The following is a 13568-nucleotide window of genomic DNA, read 5'->3' as shown; positions in this document are numbered from 1 at the left end:
GATCCTGGTAAAATAAATTCCAACACGTTCTACATACTGAGAGTGCAATTCTAAGTTCTATGCGTAGATTCAACGAAGAATTAATAAGTCAATGAATTTAAGATATAAATTCTTGATCTGCTTATTGGAAGCTCGGATATATAGACCCATGGTCCCCATACTAGTTGAGACCATACTGCTTGTAAGACTCATTTAATTGATTTTGATTAATCAATTATAATGTGTGTAAGACATCACTAAGTTGAGAATACCTAAGCCTCCCACACATTTCAGTTGGCATATACTATCCCAAGACTTCAAAGCTAAAAAAATTCTCAAGCCACCAATACTTCATCAAAAGACCATCTAAACTTCTGCAAATAGTGACAGAAATTTTATTCGTTGACATAACATAGATTGGCAAAGCAGAAGATTATGTGGGATTGCTGGCTATGGGGTTCGAACCCATGCGCACTTATGTGCAGAAGATCTTAAGTCTTCCCCCTTAACCTCTCGGGCAAACCAGCTACTATGTTAAATCTTACCAACTATTCATAATTGTCTTAATAATTAATAAATGAAATATAATAATATAATTGCTGTTATCATTAACAGTTGGACAAGAACTGAATCTTAAATACGCTAATTTTCATATAGTAAAAGATAGATCACATTACCCACTAGTATATTGTCACCAATTGACTCATTATTTTATGTAAATTGAAACCACATTATGAATTTATAGGTGTTTATTTATGAGATTAGGGTACTTGGATAAAATAAATAATTTATAATATATATAACCAATTTATAATATTTCGGTACTTGGATATTAGCTCACATACATAAAATTTAAATCATTCCATGGACTACATTTAATCAAATCTCAAACACATCACAGTAGATTTATTTTAATTTCTTATAACAAACATATAGAGGTTTGGCCCTTTTTAGATATAGGAAACTTGGACCTTTTTTCTTTTTCTTTCTTCGTCGTTCTTGAAGAGAATAAGCAAATGCTAAATGTATTGCCTTCTAGCTTTTGCTGCAATATTCTATTTAAGCCAATGGTCCTAATATATAGTCTACTAACAAACCCATAGCCCAAAATCCAACTTCCTTGAGAAAGGTACAAAAAGTAGGAAAATGTTTTCTTGAAGCAAAAATAGTATTCATAATAATTAACCAAATAAAAAATCACTATAACATCTTCAGAGAGCAAGAAGTTGAGGGTGATCTGCAAGAAACTGAGTGAAATGTGGACTTTGAAAAGCCTCCTTAAGCAGCTCTTGATCTTGATCATATGAATCCCTGTAAGTCTCTAAGTTGGATTGATAATTTTGTAAGGATGATATGCATAGCTGTTTTTTCCATTCTTCTAAGTGTGGAAATCCAACATAGTCTCCATATCTGTCACAATACTGCAAATAAAAGGATTTTCCAGCTTAGAATGCAAGCTATATATCATTCAATTCACTTTAATTATAAACTAGTATATATATTTTTATATATATATATATTCATACTCGTGATTACTATTTCAATTATAATCATCAAATTAGTCCAGAACAAAGTTAATCGAGTCACACAACCTCTACTGCACTCTTAAGTATTTAAAGAAAAAATTGTTCATGGTGTTAATTAATTTGGTGGGGTCTACTTGTTTCATTTTAATAAATATGATGTTTTCATTTCTTGCAATATATATAATTGTCTAACATTTTGATTATAAATAATATATTAATTTAGACCATAAAGCAGAAAATGCTAGATAACAAAAGTATTTTTTCAAGGTCGAATAGATTTGTGAAAATAACATTCAAATGCTTCCTACGTTTTTTTGGGGTCAATTAATAATAAGATCACTAGAAGAAGTGAAGTCAAGCATATGTGACAAAGTGTTGATATCAACGGTGCATTAATTGTACTAATAAAAATTAATTAATTATATATAATAGTAGTTGTATTCTACACTCAACAAAAAACAAAGGTAGTGAGGTGATGTGGTGATGTAATATAAAGATATACCTCAAAATCTGCAATATCATGAGTATTTGGCTTTGGAATACCAGCAAGTTCCCTTGAGCGATAAAATTCCTCGATGGATTGCATCATATCATCCCATGATGGCAATCTTCTTTTTCCAGACAACAGTTGTGCTATCCATTTCGCTTGAGATTCAAAGAAAGGAAAACCAATTATCTGCATACATATAAAAACACTACAATTAGTAATTACTATTAAATGATACTACGTATTCAAATTAACTCAACATTCATTTTTGTTTGTTTTTACATTTAGGTCCTCAACTTCTATTTTTATACAATTGAATATTCCTATCCTTAAACAATAGTTGTAGCCCTTAATAAGTCACAAAATTTGAACATATTAGAGTTCTTTGGGGAAATAAACCTCATAAGGAGAGAGGCAGATAGAGAAGGAAAGGTTGTACCTTTTTAGGAATGCCTATAAAGGAGAGAGAAGGAGCAAGTGAGGGAGGGAAGGTATGCTCAAAAAGAGGACCCACTCTCTCATCATCCAAACTAACTATTCCTTTGGTGTCAAGAAATGGGAATGTGTAGGAATATCTGCAAAAGTATATACAAATATGTATAATTATATTGACCAAAAGACAAACCCCACTTGCTTTAATCAATTTTTTTTGGGTATGATTTTGTCGATAGATTGAAGGACAAGCTCTGATCAGTCTTGTTTAATCAATTAAGGGTGGACCACGCAATATCTTCCCCAACCCCTCCCTGTCTAAGAACATGATAAACCAATCACACCAAACAAAGCTTCAACCCTTTTCGTAGTATAATATAATCTTTCTTTACGTTTACTTGTTAACTAATCAAATTATATTAAAAAAAATATATATAGAACTAATTGCATGATAACGAGACAAATGAGAAGACTAGTTTAAGAAGAATAAAAATATTTATTAAAAATGCCATACAAATTCAAACAAAAAAATATTTCTCTTTTTTTGTTTGGAAAAAATTAATAATTACCTTTTAATAATTTTTTTTTAGATACAGTAGTAACAGTACATATTTTTTGTGGGGCATGCAAAATTAGCTTTAGAAATTAAATTAATAAATATTTATTTTTTAAAATAATTAATAAAATGGCTAAATTAATAAATTAACTAATAAAAATACATTGCTACATATTAATTTTTTTTAAAAAAAGTTATAATAATTAAATTACGTTATATAATTTTTTACTATTTTATATTAGTACATTGTAACAAAAATAAATAAATATGTTAGATCATTAAAAATATAAAATAATATTTCATATATGGTATCACTAAAAATTAATCTGTATAGTAATAAAATTATTTACAACAAATAAATTATAAAAATACTAAATTAATACTGAAAAAATATATATCATATTAACAAAATTATATATACTACTATTAAAATATGTATACATACCAAAAAACTTATACATAATCATTATATATAATAAAATATACTATACTATACACAATAAAAATTATATACCATATAACAAAACAGGTATACCTACAATAAAAATAAAATAAAATAATATAATATACTATTATTAAAAAAATTATATATACTATATTAACAAAATTATATAGAGCCATAAAATAATTATATCATACTTATAAAATTAAACATCACACCTTTATATATAATAAAATAAAAACTAAATATGCATAATCTAAAATAAAATGATATACTATGCAATTAAACTTATATACCATATAACAAAAGACACATACATTACAATAATATATATATAATAAATAAAAATAAAAATATATAACATGCTAATAAAATATATATCATGTCAACAAAAGTAGAATAAAAAATAGAACTTAAATATTATTATAAAAAAAATGATATATTGTATAATTATACATATACCATTCACCTAAATATATATACTAACAACAATAATAATAAAAAAATATATTAGTAATATATATACTATGTATTCTGATCAAATTATATGCTACACAATTAAAATATATACTATGACAACAAAATTATATACTACTATCCTATATAATATATTAGAAATTAATTAAATAATATGAAAATAAATAATATATCATTTAATTAAAATATGTAAAAATAATTATTAAATATATGTAGCATGCCAATGAAATTATATACATATATTAAAATATTTGCGGTATTGTACTAATAAAATTATATACTACTATTATACATAGCTAAATAAAAAATAAATATTATCTAAGAATAATAATATACCATACAATAAAATAAAAATATAACGTACAACAAAATTTATATACCAACAACACACAACAACTCATAAAAAATTAAAAAAATTGATGTAATTTTAATATAATTCTTTTTAACAAAACTAATATACATATACCATAATATTTAAGTAATTTGTTTCTAATTAAAAAAAAATATTAAAAGAAAATTATTGATTTTTCATATGGTAAAAGACAATAATAAAAAGTTCATTTCTCTACAAATTTTAAAATAAATTTTTTTATTTATATAGTACTATAATTTGAGTTATTTACTATAATTTTCTTTTTTTTTATTTTTTATTTTTTATTAACGGCCACATAAAATTACTTGTCATTACATATTTACAAATTGACAGTTTTTTTTTCTTTTCTTTTCTTTTTTTTTTTTTTTTTTCCGCTATCGAATCACAACAAATTAAAATTTTTGTCGGAACTTTTCAATAATAACGTAAATATTATAATATTTTTTTTAAATTACAATTTTTCACTAAGATTTTTCTTTATAGTATCTTATTCCATTTGATGAAAAATATCTAGTCACCAAATATTGATGAAATTATAAATTAAAATTTTACCCTGTGCAGTATATGATTGTGTCAGCTATGGCCCAAGAGCCATCTACAAATAAGACCTTGCCATCTTCTTCAATGGACTCTATCTGCAATAGAAGTACTAATTATTGTTAATTACTACCAATTTTTATAATAAGAAGATATTATTAAAATATTTAAAGTATTGGTAGTTAATTATATATAACCTGTTGACGAAGATGCAAGTTCTGATGTTTGGCTATGACTTTTGAGAAGCCCTCAGTTATGTCCATCGATCTAGAACTGAGATACACTTCCTTAGCCACTTCCACAAGCTCCATTGATAAATCTTGCCCACTTAGTGAGCTTCCAACAATCACCACAACCTGCACATCTTATTAATTATTAATGGTTACATCTATATATATATATATATCATATATTCAAAAGCTTTAAAATATATATCACAATATATATATCTATATATATATAGAAATTAGAAGCATTAAGTGAAATTAATTAAAATTACCTCATTACGAAATGGATCAGGAACCCTGTAGAAATGGCTATGCATTTGTTTTCTCTTCCATGAATCCATCCCTTCATAAAAGAAAAAATAATTATTGTACAAATGCCTATTATTAAGTCGCATATATAAACTGTATAAATCTTTTTGTGGGGAGGGCTCAAAAATCACTTTAATTTCTTTTACTTTCTCGAGCCCCACTAATTTTAAAGAAAAAGAAGAGAAAAAAGAAGAAAGAAAAAAGAAAAAAAGAGAGAAAGAGATCATTATATGTAACTAATATATAGTTTATGAGGATATTAATTTGAGTAATCACCTTTGATAGAAGGAAACTTGGGAAAAGAGTAATGACCACTAGCAACAATCACAGCATCGAAAATTTCTTCAACCAAAATATTATTAATATTATTATTATTCTTTTGCCAATTTTCTTTACTCCTGACAACCCATTTGATAGAGTGATCTTTCCCAACGACACCGTTTTGATCGTAATTACCAAGCATCCCAACATACTCAACCCGAGTATTGAACCTTATCATATCCCTCAACCCAAACCACTCACAAAAGTCTCTCAAATACAAGTAAACCTCTGTATGACCAGGAAATCTCCTAGAGTCACGACCTTTTTTGGTGGAGAAAGGAAAATCAGTGTACCCCATGATTTCTCTAGGGGACATTATCCTTAGAGAAGAGTACATACTTGAATGAACCTCTAAGAAACCATCAGTAATGTCCTTTCCCATAGGATCAACTCCATCTACATTGGGGTCATACAGCCATTGGCCTCCAACGTCGTGATTTTGCTCAATCACCACCGTGCTATGGCCTTCTCTCCTTAGCTCCCTGGCGGCCACCAGCCCCGATGGGCCTGCCCCTACCACGCACACCCGCTTCGATAAGCTTGTTGATAATAACACCATCTTCTACTGTCGATCTCAGCCGTTGATGATCGAGAGATCTATATTGGAAATAGATTAATTGTTTGGTTGGTGAAGTTAATAATAATTTTTTGTTTTGTTTTGTAGAGACTGACGACGGCCGGGAAAAGAAAGGAGAAATAGTTTGGTTATGTTGTTGTATTGGTTGTGAAGGATTTATGGGTGTCAAATGCATTATTTATAAATTATATAGATGTTGTCACTATAGAATGTTACGCAATGATTTTAAGATATAATGCATTATTATTATTATTATTAGAAATTTTTACACCAAAAATTTAATTTGCACAATTTATTACAGATTTACCCCTATACGCTTACATCAACATTTTTACTTATCCTCTTTCTTTTATTACAATTATACCACTTACACATCATTTCCATGCACAGACACGTGTGCCATCCCCGTCATACATCAATCAACTTCCACTCTCTCCCCTCTCTTTTTTCCTTTTCTTTTCGTTTGATTTTTGATTTTCTTTCAGTTTTTTTTTTTGTTTGGAAGATCAATAACCTCCATTGTTGAAGCATAACTACCCACTATTCATCACGATTTTTTCCCTCTCATTTTTTGTTCTTCCAAAAATTTTCAACTCCCACTCAACCCACGATTCCTCACGTTTTTTTCCCTCTCAGTTTATTTTTGTTTCCAATTTCTTTTTAAAATGGCTATCGACCGTTCATCCTCATCTCCTTCCCCAGTTCAGAAAAAAATTTGAAAATGGGCTTGAAATCTCTAGCTAACAAAGCAAAGGGTAAACGTTCGATTGTTGAAGAGGAGGATTCTGATTTTGCTCCTTCTTTAACCAAGCATGGGAGGCCACATGCTAAGAAGAAATCGAAGCTCAGTGTGGAAGAGCAAATGGTTGAAGAAATTTTTGGTAAAAAAGCTAGTGTTGCTGCCGAAGTTCGAACAGAGGTTGGTTTTCAGTTTCATTTTCGTTTCCCCAAGTTTTAGGTTAGGTGTTGATTATCTGGAGGATAAACTTGGTTTTATCATTTGGCTATCTGCGACATGTTTATAAATGACTCGGTAAAGTTTCCATTTTCCAAAATAGTTTATGATAGTTGGTTTTCAGTTGCTTTTTAAATGTTTTTAAGTTTAGATACTGTATTAAAGTTTTTAAACTGTTGTTCAACCTTTTGATTTGTGTTTCTGTCATATTTTTGTTTCAGCATAAAAACACCATATTCTATTACCTTAGGAAAAAAGGTAAATATTCTTCCGATGTGACATTAAATTTTGCGACAACTGATTGTCTCTTTGATGATTCCATCCAAGCTTTGTACCACAAGTTTAACAAAGCCAAGTCAATGAAGACTAAGATGTCGTACATTCATGCTGCCCACCCATTAACGCATTACATTCGAGGTTTGCGAATTCCGTGTTCTAAGCCTTGGTATGAAGCCGATCATGTGTTATTCATCATCAATCTAAGGAGGGAAAGTCATTGGGTGTTTGGTCGTCTTGACTTGAATGAAGGGATTCTGTTTCTGTATAATTCTTTGAGGACTGCGAAAATGAATGCTGCAGCTAGGAATGCCGTGAAGGCTTATTCTGTGTTGCTCCCTTTGTTTTTTGATCTACTTGGTTTCTGGAAGAATAGGTCACACGCTCCTGCTTTAGGTTTTGACCCTACAGCTCCTCTAAGAATTGTGGAGATTAGTGGTCTGCCGTCTCAGTAGAAAAAGTGAGTTGTTTCTTTTAATTTATTTTATGTTGTTTTTTAGTTGCTAAACTGTTTTTCCTTTCTCTGTTTTTACAGTGATTGTGGAGCATATGTGGCTGCATTTGCCGAGTTCTTCATCCATGGAAAAGATGTTCCTGCGGATTTTGACATCGAAGTTTATCGTACTCGACTTGCTGCACTTTTCTTCTCATATGGCCAAAGGAAAATTGATGAAAGCATTGATAGCGAGGATGAGAAGCAAAACAAGTCTTCTAAGGCTTCTAAATTGAAAAAGTAGGATCTTTTAATTTGGTGACTATTTGGTGTTATTGGTTGAATCTATTATCAGACAATAGTTAGTGTTATTGGTTGAATCTAGGTATTATATTTGGTTTTATACTCTGGATCTGGTTTTAAACTTTTAGGATATTTGACATTAATCCTTATAACATGTTTATTCTATATGTTTGTATCAGCAGAAGTTGTATGTTTTTCTCATTGTTCAAGTTTTTATATACACACTACAACAATTTAACTCTTTAGCAGCGGACCTATTAGCGGCGGACCCCCTCCGCCGCTAATAACAGGGGTATTAGCGGCGGAGAGTGGGGTCCGCCGCTAATGTTGGCCGTTTTTTTTTTGAAAACATATTAGCGGCGGGCAGTCCGCCGCAACTGCTCCGCCGCTAATACTAGTAGCGGCGGACCCCGCCGCTAATAGTCCGCCTCTAAAAAATGGGCGGGATAATTCCTGCTCATTCAATTCAAACTATTTATAATATAATTTTGGTGAGTGTATATGCCAAATAAATATATTTTGTAAAGTTTATATACATATTTTATTGTTGTATTTTTTTTTTACTTTTTTAATTTATTTTGTGGAATTGAAAGTATTTATTTTTGTTATTTTTGTTGTTATATTATAATTTTTATTTGATTTAGTTAATTTTATCGGGTATGTTAAATATGTAGTATTATCATAATAAAATGAAGATAGTTAAAAAATTATTTGGTTTAATTTTAGGTGTTAAGTTTTGTAATTCTTTATTTTTTAAATAAAGAAAAATGAAAATAATTGAAAAAATTAAAAAAGTATAATATAACATAAAAATTTGAATATTAAAAATTAAAAAGTTAAATAAAAAAGTATTTTTTTAATTTTAATAAAAATTGTAATTAAATTATTAAACTTTTATGTAAGTTTTTTTAAAAAAACATGTAATGGAATTTTATGTTTATATAATTTTATTATTATAAAAAATTGAGAATATTAATAGAATTAAAAAATTATAATTTAATATAGATTTATTTTATAAAGATAAACTTTTAATTTTATAAACTAAATAAAAAAATTAGTTTAAATTTTAATAAATTATATAAATTTTAAATAATATATTTTGTTTAAAATAAATAATTCATAATGAAGAATTTATTTATTTTGTAATTTAAATATAATTGGCAATTAAATGAATAAACTTCTTTTAAAGTTTATTACAATTAAATTGTTAATATTATTCTTTTACTTAAAAGTTGAAATAACATGTGTGTAATTTAAAAGACTTTCATAATACTATAAATTATTAAACTTTTAATATTACATTTGTGGTTTATATTGTAGATAGGAAAAATAGATAAGTTTATTAACTTTTAATAAGTTGTTTAAAAAAATAAATATTTAAATCTAGAAACTATGGTTAGGATTTTTTTTTATATAAATTAATAAATAACATAAAAATTAAAATGTTATTAAAGAGTAATTTGTTCATTTTTTAAATTTAAGTTTCAATTATAATTTAATAAATAAATTTTTTATTTAAATGTGTCTAATTCATAAAATATTCATAAAATTTTATTAATGTTGAAAAGAATATCTCAATGCTTTGGTATACTTATAAATATATACCATAGCTTTGTTATATTTCATAACACTTAACAAATCATTCAAATTTTTAATACTTTATTTGTCGCCTAAATTGTAGATGGCGACAATCGATAAGTCTTGGACCAAAATCAGAAATCGTGGTTGCCATGAATTTTGGAATGGTCTACAAGCCTTTTTAGCAATGACATCAGAACATAAGGATTGTGATGGAAGAATTCGATGTCCTTGTGTGAGATGTATAAATAGTAGGTTTGAAAAAATAGATAGGGTTAGAGCACACGTATTTGATCAAGGTTTCATGCAAGGATATGAGAAGTGGATTTATCACGGCGAGCCTGAGGATGTTGTCGATGATGTAGCAGTTGGCGATGTTGAATCAGAGGATGAAATGATTCCTATTCTAGAAGATTTCTTTCCCCCAACAACAGAGGATGTACAAGGAGAAGATGAACAACCAACCACAAACCCTCATTTTGATGACTTATTTGAGGAAATTGAAGCTGAATTGTATCCCGGTTGTGATTGGATTTCGTCTCTCAACTTTTTTAGCAAAGCTATTGCATTTAAAAGTTAGAGGAAAAATTCCTAATAACATCTTTGAAGAATTGTTGAAGCTTTTAAAGTTTGCATTTCCAAAGGAAAATAATATTCCAGCAACTTACTACGAGGCAAAAAAGAGATTGAAGAAATTAGGCTTGGGTTATGACTCTATCCATGTCTGTTTGTATAATTGTTGCCTATTTTATAAGGAGAATGCATCCAAGGAGGCTTGTCCAGTTTGCGGAACTAGTCGTTGGGTTACTTCCGAGAACGGCAAAGGAAAAAAAGTTCCTTGCAAAGTCATGCGATACTTTCCGTTGACACCTCGACTTAAAAGATTATATAGTTCGAGGATTACAGCGAAGAGCATGATATGGCATCATACTGGAAAATCAAAAGATGATGGGGTGTTGCGACACCCGGTCGATGGTCTAGCTTGGAAAGACTTTAATGCAAAACATCCCGAGTTTGCAAGGGACCCAAGAAATGTTCGACTTGGGTTAGCTGCTGATGGATTTAATCCATTTGGCAACATGAGTCTTGCATACAACATGTGGCCAGTGGTGTTGGCTAATTATAATCTACCACCTTGGTTATGTATGAAAGATAATTATTTTTTGCTATCTACCCTAATTCCTGGTGCAAAATCTCCGGGTAAAGACATGGATATATTTTTAAGACCGTTGGTGGATGAATTAAAGGAGTTGTGGAATAATGGGGTACCAACGAGAGATAGTTCGACCAACTCGATGTTCACCATGCGTGCTGCGCTTTTGTGGACAGTGAATGATTTTCCTGCTCGTAGTAGCTTGTCTGGGTGGAGTGGTCAAGGTTATAAAGCTTGCCCTACTTGTAATGAAGACACGACGTCCATTCGAGTGATCGGGAAGACATCATATGTTGGTCATAGAAGGTTCTTGCCAAGTAACCATGCAATGAGAAGGGATACTCGATTTTATGGTAAAGTTGAAAGAAGACCTCCTCCAAGACGATTTACTTGTGAAGAGATATTATCACAAGTTAATACTCTCGAACCCCAAATTCCCGGACATCATGAAAATTTTGGTGGCGTGAAACGTAGAAGAGTTGCAGAAACTTGTAATTGGAGGAAAAAAAGTATTTTCTACGAGTTGGAGTATTGGAGCACGAATATTTTAAAACACAACCTTGATGTCATGCATGTTGAGAAGAATGTGTGTGATAGTCTCCTAGGAACCATCTTGGATAATGATAAATCAAAGGACACAACCAATGCGCGACATGATTTAAAGAAGATGGGTATTAGGGAATCATTGTGGATTTATGAAGATGGGAATGGCAGGCTAATAAAACCGCATGCTCCTTATGTTTTGACTCGTGAGAAAAGACAACTATTTTGTCAGTTTGTTAAAGGAATCAAGTTTCCCGATGGCTTCTGTTCAAATTTAAAGAGCAAAGTTTCTCCAGATGAGTCAAACATTATTGGGTTAAAATCCCACGATTGTCATGTCATTATGCAGCGAGTACTAGCGATTGGTGTCCGTAAATTTCTACCTCGTGACACTGCAACAACTATTAAGCTGTGTAATTTTTCTCGACAATTATGCTCGAGAACTCTAAATGTAAAAGATATGGAGGATGCTCAAAATAATTTAATTTTGTCATTATGCAAGATGGAATTGATTTTTCCTCCAGCTTTTTTTGACATAATGATACATTTGGTATTACATTTTCCTGAAGAAGCGATACTGGGTGGCCCAGTCTTTATGAGATGGATGTATCATTTTGAAAGGTACATGAAAAAATTGAAGAATTATGTGGGAAACAAGGCACGTCCTGAAGGGTCAATTGCAGAAGGTTATGTTGCTGATGAGGCAGTAACCTTTTGTTCAATGTACTTTAAAGAGTGTGAAACAAGATTTAATCGGCTTGATCGAAATGAAGACGCGCCTTCTGTGTGTCGCTATCTCTCAGTTTTTAATTCTCAATCTCGTCCTTTGACTAGCGGAATTATCAAGCCTCTTGATCATATCGGTCGTGAAAAAGCTGAGTGGTAAATTCTTCAAAATTCTCCTGAAATCCAAGCTTACTTAGAGTAAGTTTGTTACATTTTTATAAATTATTTTATTAAATTTTTAGTTTTTATTCTCTATCTCCCTCTATCGTACCTTGACATTATCATACTTCACAGTGAACATTTGGACAAGATCAGGCATGAATATCCTAATGGTAATCACGATGTCTTGCATAGGCAAACTTTTCGTCCGTAGTTTCATAAGAAGGTATAATGACAAAATTGTAAAGTTTTAATTCAACCATTTATATTCCTCTCATATTAATACATTTTATGTATTTAGATATATGAGTTGCACAAGCTTGGAACTTTACAAAATGGTGATGAGTTACTCGCTCTAGCTTCTGGCTCCGATTACATAGATACATTTTACGAAGGTTGTGTAGTGAATGGTGTTCAGTTTATTGCGTCGAAGCGAGACCAAAAGCGGAAGACACAAAATAGTGGTGTTACTGTTGCTGGAACTGAAGGGTTTAATTACTACGGCACACTTGAAGATGTAATCACTGTATCTTATACTGGTGCATATACAGTGACATTGTTTGAATGTAAATGATATAACACTAATCCATTAAGAAAGAAGACAATCACTGAAAATAATATAACCAGTATAAATACTCGTGGCTATTGGTATCAAGATGAACCGTACATCCTTGCTAACCAGGCGAAGCAAGTTTTCTATCTTGAAGATCCACTCAGAGGTCGCGATTGGAAGGTTGTTGAAGATATTAGCCATCGACAAATTTGGGACATTAATGACAATGAAGATGAGACTGATGTTGATGTTGTTAGTGATTCTAACTCTTCCAATTTTGTGTTGACGGTTGATCTTGGAGAGTTGATTAGTGGATTTTGAGATAGAGAATAATGAACTTGATGAAAATTATGTTGCTGAAGAAGTAGATGATTTACTAGTTGAACATGTGGATGATGAAAATGTAAACTTGGTGAATGATGGAAATGATAGTGATTCGTCGGTGTAACTTTTATTTTATAAACATTTGTTACTAAAACTTTTTACAATTAAATGACTTTTTAATTTCTTTCGCATTAACATTTGTGTGAACTTTCAATTATGTGTTTCACATTTTGTGAATTTTTACATTTTTTTTCGTCTTCAAAGTAAAGTACAATGTTAGCTACGTTAGCGACATACCATGGTGTGGATGGTCATGGCAGGG

General features: G+C 30.2%; 2 protein-coding genes and 1 non-coding gene across 3 annotated transcripts; 1 reads left to right on the top strand and 2 right to left on the bottom strand.

The window, feature by feature from the left end:
- Positions 1-423: 423 nt before the first annotated feature.
- TRNAL-UAA (transfer RNA leucine (anticodon UAA)) lies at positions 424-506 on the bottom strand. The gene has a single exon. It is a non-coding gene; the product is annotated as a tRNA-Leu (tRNA).
- A 347-nt stretch (positions 507-853) lies between these two features.
- On the bottom strand, positions 854-6441 carry LOC115711539 (flavin-containing monooxygenase FMO GS-OX-like 9). The gene is made up of 7 exons (XM_030639891.2): positions 5622-6441; positions 5309-5379; positions 5007-5165; positions 4825-4907; positions 2432-2567; positions 2008-2181; positions 854-1400 (listed from the first exon to the last, which is right to left on the bottom strand). Exons 1-7 carry the CDS (start codon positions 6223-6225, stop codon positions 1191-1193), a joined length of 1437 nt encoding a protein of 478 aa, XP_030495751.2. The 5' UTR covers positions 6226-6441; the 3' UTR covers positions 854-1190.
- Positions 6442-9975: 3534 nt separating this feature from the next.
- LOC133036222 (uncharacterized) lies at positions 9976-13243 on the top strand. The gene is made up of 4 exons (XM_061112737.1): positions 9976-10301; positions 10369-12268; positions 12671-12935; positions 13026-13243. The coding sequence occupies exons 1-4, from the start codon at positions 9976-9978 to the stop codon at positions 13241-13243; spliced, it is 2709 nt and encodes a 902-aa protein (XP_060968720.1).
- The last annotated feature ends 325 nt before the right edge of the window (positions 13244-13568 follow it).

This window comes from Cannabis sativa, chromosome 3, assembly GCF_029168945.1.
Source record: "Cannabis sativa cultivar Pink pepper isolate KNU-18-1 chromosome 3, ASM2916894v1, whole genome shotgun sequence".
NCBI lineage: Eukaryota > Viridiplantae > Streptophyta > Magnoliopsida > Rosales > Cannabaceae > Cannabis > Cannabis sativa.
Note: the sequence above shows the minus strand (reverse complement) of the source record. Positions and strands in the feature narration are given on the sequence as shown.

Excerpts from the sequence above, each read along its gene's own strand:
- LOC115711539 (XM_030639891.2), bottom strand. The coding sequence starts at position 6,225 with ATGGTGTTATTATCAACAAGCTTATCGAAGCGGGTGTGCGTGGTAGGG. Across the intron at positions 5,380-5,621 it reads CAAGTTTCCTTCTATCAAAG|GGATGGATTCATGGAAGAGA; the intron begins GTGATTACTCAA and ends TCTTTTATGAAG. Across the intron at positions 2,568-4,824 it reads ACAATCATATACTGCACAGG|ATATTCCTACACATTCCCAT; the intron begins GTAAAATTTTAA and ends ATACTTTTGCAG.
- LOC133036222 (XM_061112737.1), top strand. The coding sequence starts at position 9,976 with ATGACATCAGAACATAAGGATTGTGATGGAAGAATTCGATGTCCTTGT. Across the intron at positions 10,302-10,368 it reads GAGGAAATTGAAGCTGAATT|AGGAAAAATTCCTAATAACA; the intron begins GTATCCCGGTTG and ends TTTAAAAGTTAG. Across the intron at positions 12,936-13,025 it reads TACAGTGACATTGTTTGAAT|ATGAACCGTACATCCTTGCT; the intron begins GTAAATGATATA and ends ATTGGTATCAAG.